Below are 21,060 nucleotides of genomic sequence, written 5' to 3' on the forward strand. Positions count from 1 at the left end.
GGATATGGGGTTGGTTTAGAGAAATGGCAAAAATTGTGGTCTCAAAATTATAAAATGACAATGTCAACAGCATATAAAGAAAATTTGTATAAGATGTTTTACAAGTGGCATTTCCCCCCGACAAGAATAGCAAGAATGTTCAAGAATAAATCCGAAAAATGTTGGAAATGTCATCAGATACCTGGCTCATATTACCATATGTGGTGGACTTGTGAGGACGCTAGAAAATACTGGACTAAAATCCACATGTGGTTGGAAAAAATGACAAAAAAACATATAGACTTGAAACCAGAGATATTTTTATTGGGAATTTTACCTGATATATACAGTAAAGATTTAAAATATTTGATTGTAAATGTATTAACAGCGGCTAGGATTGTATTTGCTAAAAATTGGAAAAATGAGAAAATACCATTACAGGAGGAAATTATTAAGAAAATATTGGAATGTGCTGAAATGAGTAGATTGACATTTGAAATTAGAGAACAAGAGGATAAACAATTTTATAAAATTTGGGACCTTTTCTGTCCATGGTTAGATAATAAAATACAATAATAGAATATCTAGAACTCTAGAACTAGTATTCAATTTTTGATTGATAATATGAGTTATTATGCAATGTAACTGTAATTGAGACTATGAAATGGATGCACAAAAAATTTGTAAACCAACCGACACACTGCTTGTACATTTATGAAAGAAAGTTGGATGTTTTTATGTTTTGTTTGTTTTTGTTTGTCTTTAAAAACCAATAAAACTTGTTTTAAAAAAACAACAACAAGGATTGTACATAGAACAATATCGGACCTCTGAAAAGTATAAGCATGCATATGTACTCAGTACTTGGTTTGGGCCCCTTTTGCAGCAATTACTGCCTCAGTGCAGCGTGGCATGGAAGCTATCAGCCTGTGGCACAGCTGAGGTGTTATGGAAGACCAGGATGCTTCAATAGCAGCCTTTAGCTCTTCTGCATTGTTCACTCTCAGGTCTCTCATCTTTCTCTTGGCAATGCCCCATAGATTCTCTATGGGGTTCAGGTCAGGCAAGTTTGCTGGCCAATCAAGCACAGTAATCCCATGGTCATTGAACCAGGTTTTGGTGCTTTTGGCAGAGTGGGCAGGTACCAAGTCCTGTTGGAAAACGAAGTCAGCATCCCCATAAAGCTCGTCTGCGGAAGGAAGCATGAAGTGCTCCAAAATCTCCTGGTAGATGGCTGCGTTGACCCTGGACTTAATGAAGCACAGTGGACCAACACCAGCAGATGACATGGCTCCCCAAATCAACACAGACTGTGGAAACTTCACACTGGACTTCAAGCATCTTGCAGTGTGTGCCTCTCCATTCTTCCTCCAGACTCTGGGTCCTTGGTTTCCAAATGAGACGCAAAAGTTGCTCTCATCAGAAAAGAGGATTTTGGACCACTGAGCAACAGACCAGTTCTGTTTTTCTTTAGCCCAGGTAAGACGCTTCTGACGTTTGTTGTTCAGGAGCAGCTTGACAAGAGGAATACAACATTTGAAGCCCTGTCCAGGATCCGTCTGTGTGTGGTGGCTCTTGATGCACTGACTCCAGCGTCAGTCCACTCCTTGTGAAAGTCCCCAACGCTTTTGAATGGCCTTTTCCTGACAATCCTCTCCAGGCTGCGGTCATCCCTGCTGCTTGTGCACCTTTTTCTTCTACACTTTTCCCTTCCACATAACTTTCTATTAATGTGCTTTGATACAGCACTTTGGGAACATCCAACTTCTTTTGCAGTTACCTTTTGAGGCTTTCCCTCCTTACGGAGGGTGTCAATGATGGTTTTCTGCACAACTGTCAGGTCAGCAGTCTTTCCCATGATTGTGATTCCTATTGAACCAGACTGAGAGGCCATTTAAAGGCTCAGGAACCCTTTGCAGGTGTTATGGCTTAATTAGCTGATTAGAGTGGGACACTTTGAGGCTAGAATATTGAACCTTTTCACAATATTCTAATTTTCTGAGATTGTGGATTTGGGGTTTTCATGAGCTGTAAGCCATAATCATCTCAATTATGACACATCACGGCTTGAACTATCTTGCTTTGCATGTACTGAGCCTATCTCATATATTAGTTTCACCTTTTAAGTTGCATTACTGAAATAAATGAACTTTTGCACGATATTCTAATTTTTCGAGTTTCACCTGTATGTATCAGAATGGTCAATCAAATGGCATCTTCAAATCTCAACAAATAAATGCTCTGTCTTACATATTGCAAACAAAATCAGAAAATAAAATACAAGCTGAATAGTCAAGACCTTGTTGATGATCCAAACTCTGTCAAGGACCTTGGAGTACTCATCTCTAATGATCTAAGTGCTAGAGCCCACTGTAACTACATAGCCAAAAAGGCATTAAGAGTTGTTAACCTAATCCTTCGTAGCTTTTTCTCCGGTAATATCACACTACTAACTAGAGCATACAAAACATTTGCTAGACCAATACACGAATACAGCTCACCAGTCTGGAATCCGCATTATGTATCTGATATTAATACAGTTGAGAAAGTCCAGAAATATTTCACAAGAAGAGTTCTCCACCCTTCTACTCATTGCAGAATATCTTATGTCATCAGACTTGAAATTTTAGACCTAGACAACCTAGAACAATGCCGTCTTCAGTCCGATCTAAGTATAGTACATAAAATTATATATTGCAATGTCCTACCTGTCAATGAATACTTCAGCTTCAACCATAACAATACAAGAGCACACAATAGATACAAACTCAAGGTAAACCACACCAAACTTGATTGCAGGAAATACGACTTCAGCAACAGAGTGGTCAATGTTTGGAATACTTTACCTGACTCTGTGGTTTCTTCCCTAAACCCCAAAAACTTTAACCTTAGACTGTCTACTATTGACCTCACCCCTTTCCTAAGAGGTCTGTAGGGGGCATGCATAAGCGCACCAATGTGCCTACCGTCCCTCTCCTATTGTCTCTTTTTATTTCTCTTATATGTATCCATTTCATATATTCATAACTATGTTTATACTTATACCTGTTATCTTATAATCGCTTGGCAAAATAAATAAATAAATAAAATTATAGGTGCCAAGAACAGTTCAAGCTGAATTTACATTGGGAGCCATTTTGGTGCACTGATTAAGGCACCATACTGCCTTTTGCATAAAAGCTACTGGGTGATCTTGGTCTAGTCTCTCTCTCAGTCCAACCTGCCTAACAGGGTTGTTGTGGGGAAAATAGGAGGAGGAAGGAGATTAGGTATGTTCACTGCTGTGAGTTATTTACAATGCTGATGAAGTTGTTTTCCATTCAGTCATCCAACTCTTAAAAGTGTGATATACATTAAATAAATTTCAGCTGATCTGCAGTTCTTTAAATTACTCTGAATGGGATATAACAGTGAAGCAGCTAGAAGGGGCATGCCACTTCTGGCAAATAATTGTGTATACATCCAACAGAGGCTGAGGTAAAATACTTGTGTGTGAGGAAAGGGCTTCATGAGAATAAGAATGAACACCAAGCATACGTGACAATAATTTGTGAGTGGGAGGAAATGGTTGCCTGAGGATGTGGTGGGGAAAATACAGGTCTTAGATGTTGCCAGAATCAAAATGACGCTCCTCCCATCATGTCTTTCCCCCTCTCAAACCTTGTAGTAATCATCATATGAAAGAAAGTATCCTACAGGCACTTTCTCTTCTATCCATGGATAAATATAAAGAATACTCACCCATTCATGGCACCCAAGCTCTGCTGCCTGGGACAGCCATTTTCATTCTGGCTAATGATAGGGAAAATCTGCGAGCTGCTGACAGATTTCACCCATCACATTAAGATTCGTTGTATTTTTTTTAAAAAATAGACCTCATGTAGCTGGTTTTATTTTGCCATGCTAATGCCATATCAGTTGCTAATCTGTTAAGCATGTTGTATGAGTTTAGCCTTTTCCACTGTTGCATACATACACAATGGTGAGAAGCCAGGGAGATTTTGCACCTGCATTCATGCAGTATATTCAATCCTAATACAATTTGTTTGGTTGCGGGTTTACCATATTGTAGGCATCCAACTTTTATGATTTATAGACCATGGTTTTCCACTGAATAATTATGAGATCCACAGGCAACTGGAGTTAGGCAATAATCCGTATCTTTGCATACATGAGAACAGCTGGAAAGTTTGGGTTATTTTTAAAATTATCTGGAGTCCCAATGGCCTTTTAGAGGTTTCCTCTGATCGCATCCTTTAACTTGAAAAGCACGGCATGCCAGGATGCCTCCTGGCCTGAACCCAGAGAAGCAGCACACTATGGGACTTGGACTAAGAAGGCTAACAGGTCAATATGTAGAAAACTGAATTACGGGGAACAGCGTATGCACACATGCACACACAAATTAGGTTCTTCCCATTGTGTCTGTGAAGAAAAAAATTGGCTGTGATTGAGAGGGAAATTGGAGTTGCTCTTTTCCATCATAGAAGCCTGAGCGCCATCTAGGGGTCATTGTGAAAAATTACCAGCAACATTTAACTTGCATTCTGCTTACATTTTGTTTATTGTGGGACACAGGTAGGGCAAAAGGTTATAGTCCAAGAGTTTAAGGGGGTGGGGGAGAGATTTTAAATAAATAAATAAATATGTAAATGGAAATCTGGGACAGCTAGCTGAATCCATTGTAAATCTCTTCTGCCTGTTGAAGTAACTCAGTGGTGTTGTTAGCAAGTCCTGTTTTCAGTTTCTGTTCTCCAATGCAGTCTATACCTTGTTGACCCCATATTGGTCTTCCTTTCAAGCACATTGAAAACATTAAGACACAATGAGGTGATCTACATGAAATATAACTGTTTTTTAAAAAGATTAATCCTCAAAAAACTCTCAAGTTGACCTCAATAGCTAGTGATTTGTTAGACATGGCCACATAATTCTATTGACAACTGTATGAAACTGGATCTTCAGGAATGTTTTTTGATTTCTCAATCTAGTCTATACCGAGGGATTTCCTAGTGGTCTCCCATCCCATCAATAACCACATTCAACTCATATGGCATTTTGAATTCAGCTCAGATTGGCTAGTGCTGCCGTCTAAGCAAGGCTCATAGGTTTAAGCAAAAGAAAGTTTGTACATCCCCTGGTATTTATCCAAAATATTTAGAAAACACTATTTTTGGATGGAAGAGCATAACTATTCTAATCTTTTCACACTCATGGAAGTGTTTGCAGCACTGGGATTTTAGGCGTTGTGGTACAATGCAATTTATTTGGAATGTGTCATTTAGAGAAAGCTGCTTATATAGCAGGACAGACAGCCCTGCCTTCAACGTTGTTTGGTTTAGTGGGAAGTAATCACAACCAAATTATTACTAAAATGTGTGTGTGTATCTATATGTAAATTATATATATATATATATATACATATACATGTATACATATACATATATCTATGTATGGTATTCAGCTTTGTTCGGGTGTTTTCCCACGTCATTATAGTTGTGCTTTTAAAATTGTAGCAACATTTCGGCAGAATCTCACCTGCCATCATCAGGTTTCTGTATAGTATTCGTCTGTGTGTCAGGCTTTCACAGCTGTTTCTGTTTTAAATTTGGTGCTAGCCTACTGCTGTGCCAGAATCTTCATCCTGATTGGTTGGGAGTCTTGGTCTGTGTTTATTGGTCTTGGAGTTTGCTGTGTTCTGCTTGATTGGTGTTTCTAATATCTTCTGTCTTGTTTTGTAGCATTTTTTTGTCTTGATTGGCTGACAACATTGTGTTTCTTGTATTGGAGGCTTTTAGTGCGGCTTGGCTTCAGGTGAATGGCCGGCATATATACACACACACACACACACACACATATGTATATACTATGACGTGGGAAAATACCCGAACAAAGCTGAATGCCATACATGCAAATACCCGCGAAAACTTAAGAAAACATATATATATATGGTATTTAGCTTTGTTCAAGTATTTTCCCATGTCTTTATAGTTGTGCTTTTAAAGTTATAGCGACGTTTCGGCAGAATCTCATATATATGTATTTATATATGTATAAAACCACTTAGAATGTTTTATATATACTTAGAAGGCCAGTGAGGTGAGAAGGGCTCAGAACACCTACTGAGAGTTTCTATCAGAGGTAGAAGTTTAGGAGAATTGGCATCTTAAATTTTGTTCACAGCAGGGGTGTAAGAGCAGATATCTTTCTGCTACAATTCTGCTTTTCTGCATTGGTTGCAAGCAGCAGAAACTTTTCTCTGTGGGAATTCACAATTCCATCTCCTGCTTCTCTACAGAATATAAATGGGTGTTTCAACCTCTTCCCCAATTTTAGAGCTAGTCATTATGGTCCTAAATCATAATGGACTATCCATTTGACTAACCTGATTTTTCCTTTCTTTTTTAGTGGTGGATTAACTGCCCAGTCGTGAAATGAACATCAGAGTTGTAAAGTGAACCCATTGTTTGTTATGGACCGGTTTTGCCAAAACCCAAAGTGCCTCTTTTCAGTAAAAATGTCAAAACCAGAAAGATTAAAAAATAAAAAAAATTACAGGCAGAGCTAGTCCTCAGCTTATGGCCAAAATTGGGACCAGAATTTCTGTTGCTAAGCAAAGGGGTGGGTTAAGCGATTCATGCTTGATTTCGCGGCCTTTTCTTCACTTGTGCTTGTCAGAAGCCGATTGGGAAGGTCCCAAATGATGACCCTGTGATGCTGCATGTAAATACTGGCCGGTTACCAAGCACCCACATTTTGAGAAGATGCCACGCCAGTTGTAAGTTACTTTCTCGATGTCGTCGTAACTTTCCACAGCCGCTAAGCCAAGGACTACCTATACGTGACCCACTTACTACTAAAATGGGGTGGATTAGAACCCGCCTCTGAACGCGCCTGGCGAGAGCACAAGTGAGGCACTTATTTCGTCAACGTTGCAGATACAGAAACGCGTGCGCCATCCCTAGTGAGAAAAGAAACCCATTCGAAGGAGGCCTTTGACTTTCCATCACTTTATTTTGTAAAAATAGAAAAGTGCCCCGCCCCGTCCCCTTCTGCGGCACAGCTGGGAGTGCAGGGGCAGGGGAAGAGTCCTGTAAAATACCATGGAAAGCTGGTTATGTAAACATCCAAGAAGGGCCTCACCCCCCTTTTTTTTTTTAAAAAAAAAAACTTTTTTATCCCACCCCCACCACAAACAGACCCCCATTTTAAGGCCCCGGGGTATTTATTTTGACAGCTTATTTTAGGAGGGGGGGGGAACCCAAGACCGTTCAGCGGGAGAGGCTCTGTTCCTTGGTGCGCTGCAATCTGTCAACACTTGCTCTAGCAGGGGGAAGGGCCAAGCTCTCGCTCCCTTTACTGCCCGTTCCCTGGTGTAAACATAAGCCAATAAATAAAACCTCCTGGGGGGTGGGGCTGCCCTGCTCATGGCCGGAGAGGGAAAGAAAAGCAGCATCTTGAGCTGCCGAGGGAAGCGAAAGAAGGCGGCGGGCTTTAATCCGCCCTGCAGCCTCTCCCAGAGGCAAAGCTCGACCCTCCTCTCGCCTTTTCTCTACCCACCCCCTCTGATGAAGGCTTCCCAGTAGGAAGAGAAGAAAGGGAGGCCGAGGCAGAAGAGTAGCTGATAAGAGCTGAGGGCCGTAACTTGATAGAACAACCCCTCTCCGCCTGCCCAAGCTTTGTAGTGTTCGGGGTTTTTTTATTCCTGTCGCTGAAGGCGGCAGGAGAGGCTTTGCGGAGGAGACGCGTCTGCCCTCTAGCGAAAGGAAGAAAGCGTCGTCCCTGGAGTTGTGAGAGAGGAGCAAAAATGGCTCCTCCTCTCAGCCTTTGGGAGGGAAACCAAGCTTCCTGGAGCAGAAGTGGTCTTTCTTGCTCCATCAAAGTGCTGCAGAAAGAGAAGTTAAAGGCAAGTTAAGGCAAGCCGTGACCACCCACCCGGCTTGCTTTTATCATCCTAGAGACCGACTGACTTCTCCTTGACATGGGCAGAAGTGTGTGGGAGGGAGGGTGGGGCGGAGAGACAGCAAACAGGGTCAAATCTGTAACTCTGCACCGCCACTCCCACTGCCCCTTATCAGCGCGATATCTTTGGTTATCTAGTGTCCTTTGGGGTCCATTTCCCAGAATTCTTAGCACTGGGGTCATAAGCATCCCAAGCAACAGATACAACCCCCCCCGACCCTGCTATACCTCTACGCCTTGGGATGGGGAGACAGGGGGAAGGACCACGATGAGATCCCTCTCTCTGCCCTGCGATAATAACACAATAGCATTTTATAAAGCTAATCAAAAGGAGCCCCTCCCCCACCCCCAGGAATTCACATAGCTTGCCGGAATCCATCAGCGATGGATTTTTAATACAAGCACACCCTAAAGGCGACACGTAGAGGGATGCGTACATAGTCCTGCCTTTGCCTTCTCCATCCCCCAACATCATTGGTCCAAGGTCTCTTGTGTGCAATGGGGAGAGGAAGGGGCTGTTACGTTCCTCCATTGGTCTTCAGATTCTTGAATAAATAGCATCCCAGGTGCCAGGGGTTCCTGGCTTGCAAGGCAGAAGGACGAAGTGGATTTTAGACTGAGTTGAAACCAAGAAACCACTCCTGACAGAGTCCCTGTTGGCTCTTGGGGTGCCCCCTTTTCTCTCAGAGGCTCTGAGTTTATGGGGGAGGGAAATTGCACATGTGGAGCTCACCCCGTTTTGAAAAGGGGGAAATCTCCAAGTTGTAGCCCCTTTGGGGCTTCCCAGGTTCTGAACATTTGGCTTGAAGCTGCTTGAGTCAGCTGGGTAGGCAACCTGGGGGGCTTTGGCAAAGCTCTGGGGTTGGGAGAAAAGGCTTCTGAAGAGACACCCAAGGCCCCAAAGAAAAAGATTAAGGCAAGAGGCATCCAGCCCACGTCACCAAACACAGAGGAGGAGAGAGGAACAGGCTGCCGCTGCCTCCTAGCTCATCTTGACTGCTGCTGTCCTGATGCCTGACTCCGGCAGATGAGCCAAGAGCAGGAAAGGCAAGCCTAAAATGGCGTCCAGGAGGAAATGGGCCGTGGGAAGGCAGAGATGAGACCCAGGAAAACCATCTTCTCCCAGCCTTTCTCAGCCTAGATCCTGCCTTCCTTGAGGTGCTAAGGGGTTTCTTCTTGGCTTTTGGTGTCAGCTGGGCTCTCCTCAGTGCTCGGGGCTTCTGCCGAAGTTGGAGGTTGTGACAGCTGATCTTCAAACATTTCAGGGTTTTCCAGCATTTCTCGGATGAGTGGTGGCATGGGACCAGGGATCTCCATCTTCAAGGTGATGGCCCGTTCAGCACCTGTGGAAGAGCGGAGGAGGGAAACGGGTAACATCGGTGGATGGGAATTTCCCCATGAAGCAGATCAGGTAATAAGAGAGACTGCATTCTTTTTCACCAAGAAAAGTTGCCATAAGCTTTTCGTGGATTCTACAGGGAGTCCTCAACTTACCACAGTTCATTTGGTGGCCGTCCGAAGTTACAACGGCATTGAAAAACAATGACGTGACTATTTCCCCCACTTTCCCCCTGGGCTCGTGATCAAAATTCAGACGCTCGGCAACTGACTCACCTTTATGACGGTTGCAGAGTCTTGGGGTCATGGGATCACCTTTTGTGAACTTCTGACAAGGAAAGTCAATGGGGAAGCCAGGTTCAATTAACAACCATGTTACTAACTTAATAACCACAGTGATTCACTTAGCAACTGTGGCAAGGCAGGTCGTAAAATGGGGCTAAATTCACTGAACAAATGTCTCGCTTAGCAACGAAAATGTTGGGCTCAATTTTGGCTATAAGTCGAGGACTAGCTGTACTGAAAACCCAGAGCAGCTACCAACTTCAGTTCACACACACTGGCTGTCTGCACATATACCCAAGACTCTTCATAACCTCTGTGGGAGGAACCAAATTTTTTTTTTTAATGAAGGGGTGGTGTTAAAAGCTCTGGAGGAAGTACTGCTGCAGGATAACTCCTCCTTTTTCCATAGCTTTTGGAAGAGTCCTTCCACCGACCACCAATTACAGGATATGCTATGAGCAAGAAGGGGAGTCAACCAGATCAGTAGGCTTCCTCCACACTGCAGCAAGCAAAATAGTGTAAGAGCAATTAAAAACAGAAGCCGTTTATTTCTCTTCAACCATAAGTCTGTGGTTCCTGGGGTGACATATTTCGAGACTGCTTCAGGAATGTTCCATGACAAAAACTCCGAATATTCACACCCACCTCCAATGACCCTACGCTCCCAATTGAGAATATACCGTTTTACCTTTGGTACTGATCCCCCTCAGATCAGTAATTTTCATTAGCATACGGGGAAACATGTGAGGCTTGTTGGGCCGACGTCGGCGCGCATAAATCTTCAGGGCTTCCAACAATGGTTCCTGCAGATTATCTACTTTTTCCGGCTCTTCCAGGTCCATTCGATCTATGGGGAAAAGAAAGACCGTGGTGTGTTTGTTCTGCTGCTTTTGAACAATCTAGATTGTTTGTGAGTGTTTCACAGCATACACGGAACGCCAGTTTTCATCTCCAGATGAGCACTCTTAATCCTTGTGGATTGCAGGACAAAAATAATAATAATAATAGAAAAACAATTAGGTAGCAGGAAGCCTCTTAGATAGGGTTTTTGCTTGACCAAGCTTCACTTCAACCGTTCACTGTCATTTACGTGCTATTTTTTACATTACATGCTATTTTTTCCCCTCCCCTTTCATAAGAGGGAATGGGATCTTAGTATCGCGTCAGGGAAATATTAAATAGATAAGAGCAGGCTTTTATGCTCCATTTAGTCCACGAGGAGAGAAACTGGGTGGATGATTTCTCCAGGGGAGAGAAAAATTCTCCAACCCATTTTCAAAGGCAGGCCTCTGCAGATGAATGGTAGCACTGCTGCTGTAAACATCTTATGGGAGGACTTCTTAGTAATGTCTTCCCCAGAGACTAGATTGAAGGGCATTGAAGGTAAGGCAGAAGTGACTGTATAATAAAACACAGCGTATTCACATGCGGGCCCGCACAACACTTCACCACTACATCTTTCAAAACGTATCTGTTCACGACCTTCACCCAAGAAATAATTTCTAAAGCAAATTCTCTGTCATTTAAGATAAATGAAACCTGAAAGAGCACAACTCTGTTTATGCAATCATACATATTGATTGGTTTGTCTAGGGTACACAACTTACCTTCCTCCTACTTTTAATTTAGAAATTTCATTTTAATTGCTACTAATCTTTAGACTTTACAGTGGTCCACTCCTATGTCTGTGGAGATTCTTACTCATCCAGGTCATGGTTGTCCCAAAGGTGCTTTTTTTCAAGAGGCAACTGGACTTTCTGGTTTTTTTTCTTTGAAGACGTTTCGCTTCTCATCCAAGAAGCTTCTTCAGCTCTGACTGGATGGTGGGGAAAGTCAAAGCGGAGTCTCTTCAAAGAAAAACCAGAAAGTCCAGTTGCCTCTTGAAAAAGCACCTTTGGATCCACTCCAATGTTTTTCCTACAGATCTATGGTGATTCTCTAGGACAGGGGTGTCCAACCTTGGCAACTTTAAGACTTGTGGAATTCTGGGAGTTGAAGTCCACAAGTCTTAAAGTTGCCAAGGTTGGACACCCCTGCTCTAGGATATACTTTGTGCCATGTGATTTAATTTTCTCCTCTGTAGAATTTGATACTGTGACTGGCTGATAATTAGGAGAGATTAATTGAAAAGCAGTCTCCTCAGCAAATGCCCTTAAAAGTTATGGGGCGTGTCTGTGTGTAAACAGAAGGTCCCTGTTTTCCCCAATGGCAAGAGTAGGACATCATTCTCTCCACCTTGCACTTGCGTTGCCTTCCCGCTGCCTACGAAGAAAAGAAGCTGGCCACAGCTGAAGTCTCTGTCCCTCTTCTGAAGCTCCCCAGGGGAAGTTCAGAGCACCCTTCTCCAAAGGGAAGTTTCCATTCGATCCAAGCCGATAAGGAAAAGACGAGGGACGCGGGAGCTGCGCTTGAGGCATTACCTCCACAGATGAGGCAGATCGCGCTGAGCAGGCCTGTCTCGGTGTCATCCATTTCGAGGGGAAGCAATTGCCCGGCAAAGGCAAAAACCAAGTCAGTGAGGGGCCCAAAGCCAGCATTATGCATCTGGGTACGGTTCAAGGTCAGCCCATCTGAAAAGGTCATCGTGTCTTGTTCTGGAGTGTAGCGGACACAAATACGGAGCATCTGCGGAGGGTGGAGAGGACAGAAATAAAGTCACCGGAGAAACATATTCTAGGGAGACCAACCTTGTTTCCCCACCACCCTCTTTTGTTTATTTCTGGTACTCCTATAATATCCCATAAAGAAACTCTTTGGGTTCCACATTTGTGTTTTGAAACATTTTCATCGTGCAAAATGCAGTTTCCTGAGAACATCAGCCTTTCCAATAAATGTTGGCCTTTCCTCCTACAATTATATGTTTGGAAAATGCCCAGCGAAACCTCAGTAACCAAAGCTGAGCAAATATTCTTGTCCTCAAAAAAAAAAAAACTGTAGAGGGAAAGAGCTTTTCGTGCTTCTGCTTGGCTCTTCCCAGCATTCACAGATGCATGAATTATTCAAGTACGGGTTTTAATGTGCATTACTTAGACACACTACTACTTTGGGGATCACCTTTGAACCTTGGTCTTCAAAAAAATATATCCTGATGCTCTGTTTAAGGACGAACGTATACCCGCTCTATCTCCATGCAGGCCATTCCCTCCCTCAAGCTCTACAGGTCTCTGTCCCTCACCAAGATGTCCAAGCATGCTGCCTTCAGCAAAGTAATTTGGTCAGCAATGGTGAGGGTGGTAAAGCCGGGTAGGCGTTTGGCAAACTCTACTATCTTGATGATGCATTTGGTGGCCAGTTCGCTGAATTTGTCCCATAGCCCAAGGTCCAGCTGTATTCGGTGATCAGCACTGGAATTCTGGAAGAAAAGAGAAGTCAGTCATTACAGTTGCTTTGTCTTTCTCCACACCTCACGTCCCTCTCTGGGGACAAACACAAGACAATGTTACTCCAGAAGTCAGCATTCCTGCTGTGCCCCTCCAAGTGGTCTCCTCCGGCTTAGCAGCTACAAGTAGCTTGGGAATGCAATTCCCCGGATTTCCATTATGGATAAGAATTATGGGAGTTGCAGTCCCAAGATGCAGCCAACAGGCTGTGTCCTGTGTTGGAAAATGCTGTTGAGATCATGAACACTGCAGAAGCTGGTTTTAGTCTCCAAAGAGAACAAAGATATATATATTTTCCCCCTTAACTCTATGGGTATTTTTCTCTGTTGTCTTCCCCACCCTTTTCTCCCCTTCCATTTACCTTTCTTCTTAAAAATAATAACTCTAAACCATCCCTAGCAACAAGAGTGTTGAAGAAAAGTGATCGTATTACCTTTGCTACTAACTGAGCAAATTGACAAAGCAAATGACAAGATGTGCATTTAAGTCTAACTCGTGAGAAGATTTAAGAATACGGGATGGGAATACTGTGATCCTCTAGTTATTGGACTGCAATCCTAGTGCTGCTTTTCACTGCTGGCTGGACTGATGGGAGTTCACATCTTAGCCATCCAGAGGGTCGCAGCTGCCCCATCGCTGGATCAGTATATTCTCGCTTAATTGTAATATCTACCATTAATAGCCTGAGAGAATTGGACTACTATGTTCTGTTGCAGAATTCCTCCTCCAGGCATGTTAGCTCAGGAATTCTGGGAGTTGAAGTCCACAAGTCTTAAAGCTGTCAAGTTTGAAGACCCTTGTTCTGTTGTGTCCTGTATTCTCTTAACCAGGTTGCTTGAAGTAAAAGTGTTATGTGTTGAAGGGAAGAAGCTTTAATTATAGATGGTTTTGCATGGAGTGGAATGTTGGTTACTGAAAAAGCTATGAAGGAAACAAAGAATTCATGAAAATAAGTGGTATTTTTAGCATTTGGTTCAACACTGAGCAGGGACAAAGACAAGGCTCTGTAATGTTTCCTCTGTTGTTTAATGGATTTATGGATAAATGTATAAGGAATTGTGATGGACAAATAAGAACTGAATGGGGATATAATTGTATTTTTTAATGCAGATGATGCCATATTTTGGTGAGAACTATAATGATTGAACTTTGGACAGTTTGTATGATGTTATGAGAAGTATAGCTCTGAAAATCAATCCGTCAAAGATGAAGGTAATTTATGTGTGAAGGAAAAAATGCAATGAACGATAGCAAGTTACGTATATGGTATATATGGCAAAAACCTAGAACAAGCAGATGAATTCATGTACCTTAGTGAAGTTTTTGATAAAGACAGAAAAATTGATGTAGAACTTTTAAGTGTAAATATAGAGGGAAGGTGATAGCATGTCATCTGTTGTGAGAAATAAATGTTCTGTGACAATGAGAATGGCTATGTATAGTAATTTAACAGAACTTTATTTAATGAATTTGAACCAAAGGACCAATTTTACATTTGAATTTCACTATGAAAATAATGCATAAGTACATTATTTCTGTGATTTGTTTGATATTTTTTGTCATTTGCATGCATAATTACACAAATTATTATTTTATGCAAATGGAATGCAACATTACTTGTGTAAATTATGCATTATACACGCATCAATTACATAAATTTGGATTTAACAGACACTCAGATTTAGCAGACATTATTTCCCTTTAAAAGGTCTATTCAACTGAGGCTTTATTACCAGTATATACGGCTATATTTTGCCTACTTTTATTATATGGAAGTGAGACTAGACCCTGTCAGGAGAAAATAAAAAGGAAGTGAGGACTTTAAGAAGTGTGTGTGTTGAAACAAGAAACAATAAGGTTAATAATAAATTAATATTAAATGAATGTAATTTGAATACAAAAGTGAGAGACCAATATGAAAGAAGTACCTTGAGGTAGCTTGTAACAAAAAGGGAGCAATATAGACGAAATGGCAAAAATAAGATTATGAAGGGAGCAAAACAGTTTGAGAGGAAAAGAAAGTGAAAAAGTTGTCTGAATGGACTGACAGGGTTCTTTAAAAGAGAACCTGAGAATTTATGGGCATACATACCCATCCCATCATGTTTTTAATTTATTTGACTTGTTATTTCTTAATCTTTTTGTATGTTCTGCATAACATTGCTTATCCTGAAAGGGATCAGCATGACGGGATGGGTACGTATGTATAGATTATTGATTAATCTTGGATAAATAAGAAATAGTGCTTTATCTTTGGATATGGTTTCCCTTTTTCCTCTTGCCTTGCTACTGTGACCATTGTCCTATATCCATAGCTGCCTTTTATCAAGTTCTAAACTAACTAGAGTTAAAATTAACAGGTTTGTTCAGATTTTTGATGACAAAGCATGTTGTGGTGGTGTAAGATAGAAGTAAAGATTCCAAATTCCTCCTTGTGGCTTAGCAGAGGATGGGGAAGAAAACACACAACCCAGGAGGTTTTAATTTTGTGGTTTAGCTCGCCAACATAATGTGCTGTGAAACAAAACATTAAGTCCCACAACTCAGACGTGACTCTGTGGGTTCAGGGTTCAGCCAAGGTTAGAAGTACCCAGGGTCTTCTAATGTGCCCTGCACTTTAGAGCGATTACATTCTCAAAAGGGTAGGTTACAGTCATTACCGTGGTATATTTGCCCAACTGGCAAAGAGATGGGAAGGTTTCCTGATGAGCTTTGCTGACCTTCTGGATGAGCTCTTCCATTTCAGGAGTCATTTCATAGCTATCTACCACCACTTCCTCTTTCACATCTTTTTTCTTCTTATTGCGGTCATTTCTCACAGCTGAAAGAGGAGAGAGAGAGCAAAAGTGATGGAAAAGGATATTTTTAATGGACCATAATATCAATTTCCTTCAAGGGAAGCCTTTCATTTATATCTTGAGAAAAAGACCATGGAGGGTCACGGCTGAAATGTTACCATTGACTTAGGCAATACAATAGAAATGGAAATATAGGATAGACTCTAAGACAGGGTCTCCAATCCCTGGGCTGTGGACCAGTACCGATCCCTGACCCATTGGGAAACCGGGCCGTGCAAGCAGCGGACAAGGGCACGAAGCTTCATTTGTGCATGCGCAGGAGCTAGGTTGCACATGCAAAACCATTCCCTCTCTGCCACCACTGCTGCTGTCAGTTCGTGAAGATTAGGGGGCCACCGCTCTAAGATCTCTCTTCCCCGGGAGACAGAGTAATGCCTACAATCCAGATCCTCCACCTCTTTTAAGGAAATGTAAAAAGCAGAAGAAAGGCAACCCAGAGTACTCTGTGGTTGCTTTGAACTTCAATTCCCATCAGATCCAGCCAGCAGAGTCATATTGGCAAGATTTGTGGGAGCCATAATCCAAAACATCTGGAGGGCACAAAGTGGCCTGTTCCTTCTACAAAATATCTTCAGACGGTTTGCCAACTCTTTGTTTTTTCCTCCTACAGACGGACCTTCTCTCTTAAGCCTCAACTGCTGTATTGCTTTGTTTAGAATTATCATATCTGGGCTGTAAAAAAAATAAAATAAAAACCCGGGGAACCGCTAAATGGCAACAAAGGGTGAGAGACAATGAAGACAGCTGATAGGTTGAACCTCTAAAGGAACAGGCAGACAGCTGCACTTAAATGTACTCTGCTTGTCTTTCTGATGACAGAAAAGAATAACAGCATCAAATTGGTTCCTCTGACTGCTGAGCCTGAATCTGCTGTGGTTACAAGGGTGGCAACTGTTGCTTCCCTTATGGTATTAATAAGACAACTTTCCTTTCGAGCAGCAGGAAAACAACCCTTAATCACTTTTCCTAATATGGGACAGAGTGGATGTGGGCAAGTATGGGGTGCATGGTCTGGAATGGTATGCTCAGCCACCTGTCAGATTGCCCAGCAGGTACAGGGTGGGGGGAGGGGTGTCTGCCTGGCTATTTCTGGAAAAACAAATTCCTAGACAAGTGTTGAGAAACTGGCCCAGAAAAAGATTACAGGATGGAGCAGGAGGGAATGACTGACAAGCTAACTCCATCCTCAACTTATAGAAACGGTGGTGTTGGCAATGAGTCCAGTTCTGCCTTTTTGGAAAAGAAAACCTGGATATAGCCTGTGGATGCGCTTAGATCAGTGGTTCTCAACCTGTGGGTCACAACCCCTTTGGGGGTCGAACGACCCTTTCACAGGCGTCTCCTAAGACTATCGGAAAACACATATTTTCGATGGTCTTAGGAACTGAGCCATAATTTTATGACCGAGCCATAATTTTATGGTTGGGGGGTCACCATAACACGAGGAACTGTATTAAAGGGTTGCGGCATTAGGGAGGTTGAGAACCACTGGCTTAGATCCGGAATGCAGGGAATAAAGTGAGGGAGAATGGGACAACTTGCTACAGCCAACTCACCGTGGCCAACTTGTCAAGCCAACTCGCTGTGGGACAATGTAACAATTCTATTTAATTATTTAAAATGAATTTTTTAAAAAATTCAATTTTTGCCATTCACATTTTATTCTGTTTCTCCTTTTGCATCTTTTCTTTAATGATTCTATTCTGCCATTTCTTTGAAGTTAGTGTAACTCTTGTCCCGCAGTGAGTTATCATGTGGCAGAGATGGCCGTAACGAGTTGTTCTGCAATAAGTTGGCCGTGGCGAATTGTCATAGACCCTAAAGTGATGTCCATCTCCACATCCCCAATAATAAAAACAGCATGAAGCCCAAACACCAAAACCCAAAGTCCCTTCTTCGCACTATCAGAGGAGGACCTATAATGTGCCTGGTTGTGATGGAATCAGCAACATCAAAACTGCACCCTGGTGGTGCAGTGGTAAGAACGCAGCATTGCAGGCTAATTCTGCTGACTGCCAAGCGTTTGATCCTGACCGGCTCAAGGTTGACTCAGTCTTCCATCCTTCTAAGGTTGGTAAAATAAGGACCCAGATTGTTGTTGGGGGCAATAGGCTGACTCTGAAACCACTTAGAGTGGGCTGTAAAAGCACTCTGAAGCAGTATATAAGTCTAAGTGCTCTTGCTATCAAGTGGCAGAATATGGTTCCTTCTTTCTAGTTTAAATAAACCTTCTGGGAAGCACAGAATTAGTGAAAAGTATCGACCCTGTTTTTTTCTTTTTTTAAAACCCAGGTCTAAGTGTCTTTCAAAAGAGCATCAAGTTCCTGTTTGATAGGAGCCACAAATAAGATCTGATAGACACTTTGAAACATGCCAATCAAGCACTCTGGGCAAATGCCCCTCCCAACGTCAAACTTCTTGATTCTTTTTCAGGCCTGGCCAAAATGGCCATGGAGGTCAGTCTCCATCAACTGGATGAGGAAGAGCCTGCAAAGGGAGGCTGTGGGAGGGTTGCCATTCTTGGCACTGCCAACAAACAAAGCAGCCTACACAGGTGAATAGAAGCTGGGCCCATCCCTCTCCATCAGCAACTCTTTCATGGAGGAAGCATGCCAGAGCACATCCATCTCAAAAACTGTGTCAGGAGAAGAGGAAAAACACTACTTTAAAACTGGAACGGCTAGGCTGGAAATGAGACAAAAACAACTTGATGAGGGAATGCCATAAAAAAAAAAAAAGACCCAGTTACCAGCAGATGTTCATGCCTTGGGTAGGGTGGTATGAGAGTAAACAAACTGAGGTATGCTCTCTATTCTCCACCCAAAAGTATTATTGTACTCTATACCACCTCAGACTATTTGTCCATCAAGCAGCAGTTCTCCAGGATTTCGACCAGATAATCTTTCCCATGACCTCTCTGAGCCTTTTTTTTGAAACTGGAGAGCTCAGGAATTTATACTGGGATTGTCTGCATCCAAACAGCTCTGCCCAAAAGCAGCAGTCCTTCATGTCAGACTTCTAGTCACTTTACCACCCTTCGCAGTTTTGCTTTGACCCTTGGTCAAAGTGCCTATCAATTACCCCAGGCCATGCTCTTTTCTTTCTCTTTTTCAGCCTCATCATGGGTTTGAGATTCCAAATTCCACACCTCTGTCATCTCCCTAACCTCAGCCTAAGCCATGCAGTAAATTCTGCAATCCCCCAAAAACATGATCACAGAATTGTTCTCAGAATGGTGCTCAGTCAGAAGTAAACCAGAAGGACCAACTAAAGGGCTGGATAGAGAGCCGTGGGGATGTTGAAGAGGTTTGGAAAGGAGGATGGGTAGGATGGCTGTACCTCACTTCATCCAAGAAATAGAGCTGTTGCTTTCTCCAGTGTGGAGCAATATAGCCAAGGTCAGAGTTTCTCCAATGGCAAGACAAAACTCATCTTTGATCATGTGAATCCACCGACTGAACAACATTCATTAAAAATAACCTGCAAGGTTCTTGGTTTCTCCTTACCTTACACATAGCATATTCCATGTCTGCAGACTCAAAGCAAGAAAAATCCAACCTTAAGTAGCATCCTACAAGTAGGAGTTTCAGGGCATTCTGTACTTTGTGGCAAGAGGTTCCACTGGGTAATGGCAAATACTGAGTAGTGTTGTCAAGCTCAAATGGGTTGGGGACCCTCAACAAGCCCTCCCTAGAAGAATGTGTGGGACGTGCCAAATGAAATAGCTGAGATGATCCTGCAGGTACATGTAACCCAAACTATGTGGGCATTAAAGATAACCAGCACTTTGAATTAGGCCCAGGAACAAATCAATAACCTATACTGTAACTATAGCACCAGTCTTACCTGACTCTATCTTCTATCAATGCCTAGTAGAAGAGCCACTGCACTTAGAGTCAATTAAAGTACATGATTTGTTTTCAGAGGCAGTCCAGAAAAAATAACTTTGAGGAACAGGCGGAAGAGCCACAACCAAAACAACAATCCGATAAAAGAAATCTGATTCCGGCACAGAAAAATTGAAAAAAATGTCTCTGAGAAGATCCTCTCCAGTTCTCACAAAGAGAAAGGGAGGGTGGAGATCAGTATATTTAGTCTTGCAACATTTTGTTAACCTTTTACTGTAATAAAAATAATATTAGCATTCATAATTTTGGTCCTAGTTGACATCCTATTACTCAAATATGTTGGAGGGAGAAAAGTGTACTACATACACTGTTTTGAACTTCCATACAAAAGTCGGGATATAAAATCACACAAATAAATCCAATTAGTAATCAAATCACCAGCCTACGATGGGCAAAGCCTACTCAGACATTTCCTCTAACAGGAATCATAAGTCTAGGAGGAACCCAAATTGTGGATCTACTCCTTTGCGAGGAGTGGGGCGTGTGATCCCATTTGGCAAATAACAAGGAGCAGTATCCATCTTACAGTATTTCATCCGAGCTTGCTTTGACTGCTCCACGCACTGAGTCAAGATTTTTTTTTTTAACCTAGCCACAATACTCAAGGTGGAATTTGACTGAAGCAGAATCAGGTAGAACTGTTCTCATGATTTAAAAAAAAACATTGCTTTTGCTGATTAAGCATAGTTACTTTAACAATCATTGAAGCCAATTACATCTGAATGGCTGAGTTAACACGATTTACAGTTTGCTTAATTAGATTAACCATTTTGGGGGATTTGCACATTACAAAAAAATCACTAACTATAAAAGCGGGGTTTACACATCACAAAATCTAATCAGGATAAGATTAACCATGCTGAGGATGCTTTAGGAATACAGCGTTTAGATATGTAAGAGCTCTGGTTAAGCATACCATGTGAACACAACTGATGAGTGTTTGCTTAGAAATTGCCTCAGGTTCCATCATGCAAAAATAGTGAGGGATACCTAAAATAAACAGTCTCTGGTGATCATTTTAAACTTACCTCTCCCACACTGCTGGAGAGGAAAGAGAAAGAGAACAACAAACACAAATTAAGTGAAACCTGTAATTGGGAAACTGATAGTAATTACTAATTGTCCAGAAGGCATAGCAAGTATCCCAAATGGCATAAGAGCATTGCAGTGTCTGGGTTTAGACTCTACATTCATTTTACCAAAACTGTTCAGAATTATTTGAAATACTTCCAAGTTATTAACTACTTGGAAATATTTCACCTCTTCTATTATATTTTAATCAGATATTGTTTTTTTATAGAAAGAGTTGATAATGGGGGAAGGTTTATGTTGCAACCTCAATGCCACTGA

General features: G+C 42.1%; 1 protein-coding gene across 3 annotated transcripts in view; it reads right to left on the reverse strand.

Annotated features, from left to right (window-relative positions):
• Positions 1 to 6,973: 6,973 nt before the first annotated feature.
• The window catches only part of RARG (retinoic acid receptor gamma), a 140,402-nt gene continuing 126,315 nt past the window's right edge, over positions 6,974 to 21,060 (reverse strand). For all 3 annotated transcript variants that reach the window (XM_026673953.2, XM_087956428.1, XM_026673952.2), the window contains 5 exons: positions 15,605 to 15,765; positions 12,740 to 12,916; positions 11,985 to 12,189; positions 10,253 to 10,411; positions 6,974 to 9,284 (listed from right to left, as the gene is read on the reverse strand). In XM_026673953.2, coding sequence (XP_026529738.1) covers positions 9,103 to 9,284; positions 10,253 to 10,411; positions 11,985 to 12,189; positions 12,740 to 12,916; positions 15,605 to 15,765 — 884 coding nt within the window. In that variant the 3' untranslated portion in view covers positions 6,974 to 9,102. The remainder of the gene's footprint in view (positions 9,285 to 10,252; positions 10,412 to 11,984; positions 12,190 to 12,739; positions 12,917 to 15,604; positions 15,766 to 21,060) is intronic.

The sequence above is a fragment of the Notechis scutatus genome, chromosome 2 (genome assembly GCF_049901735.1).
Source record: "Notechis scutatus isolate UNSWTSFEM ecotype Mainland chromosome 2, rNotScu1.2, whole genome shotgun sequence".
Classification (NCBI taxonomy): Eukaryota; Metazoa; Chordata; class Lepidosauria; order Squamata; family Elapidae; genus Notechis; species Notechis scutatus.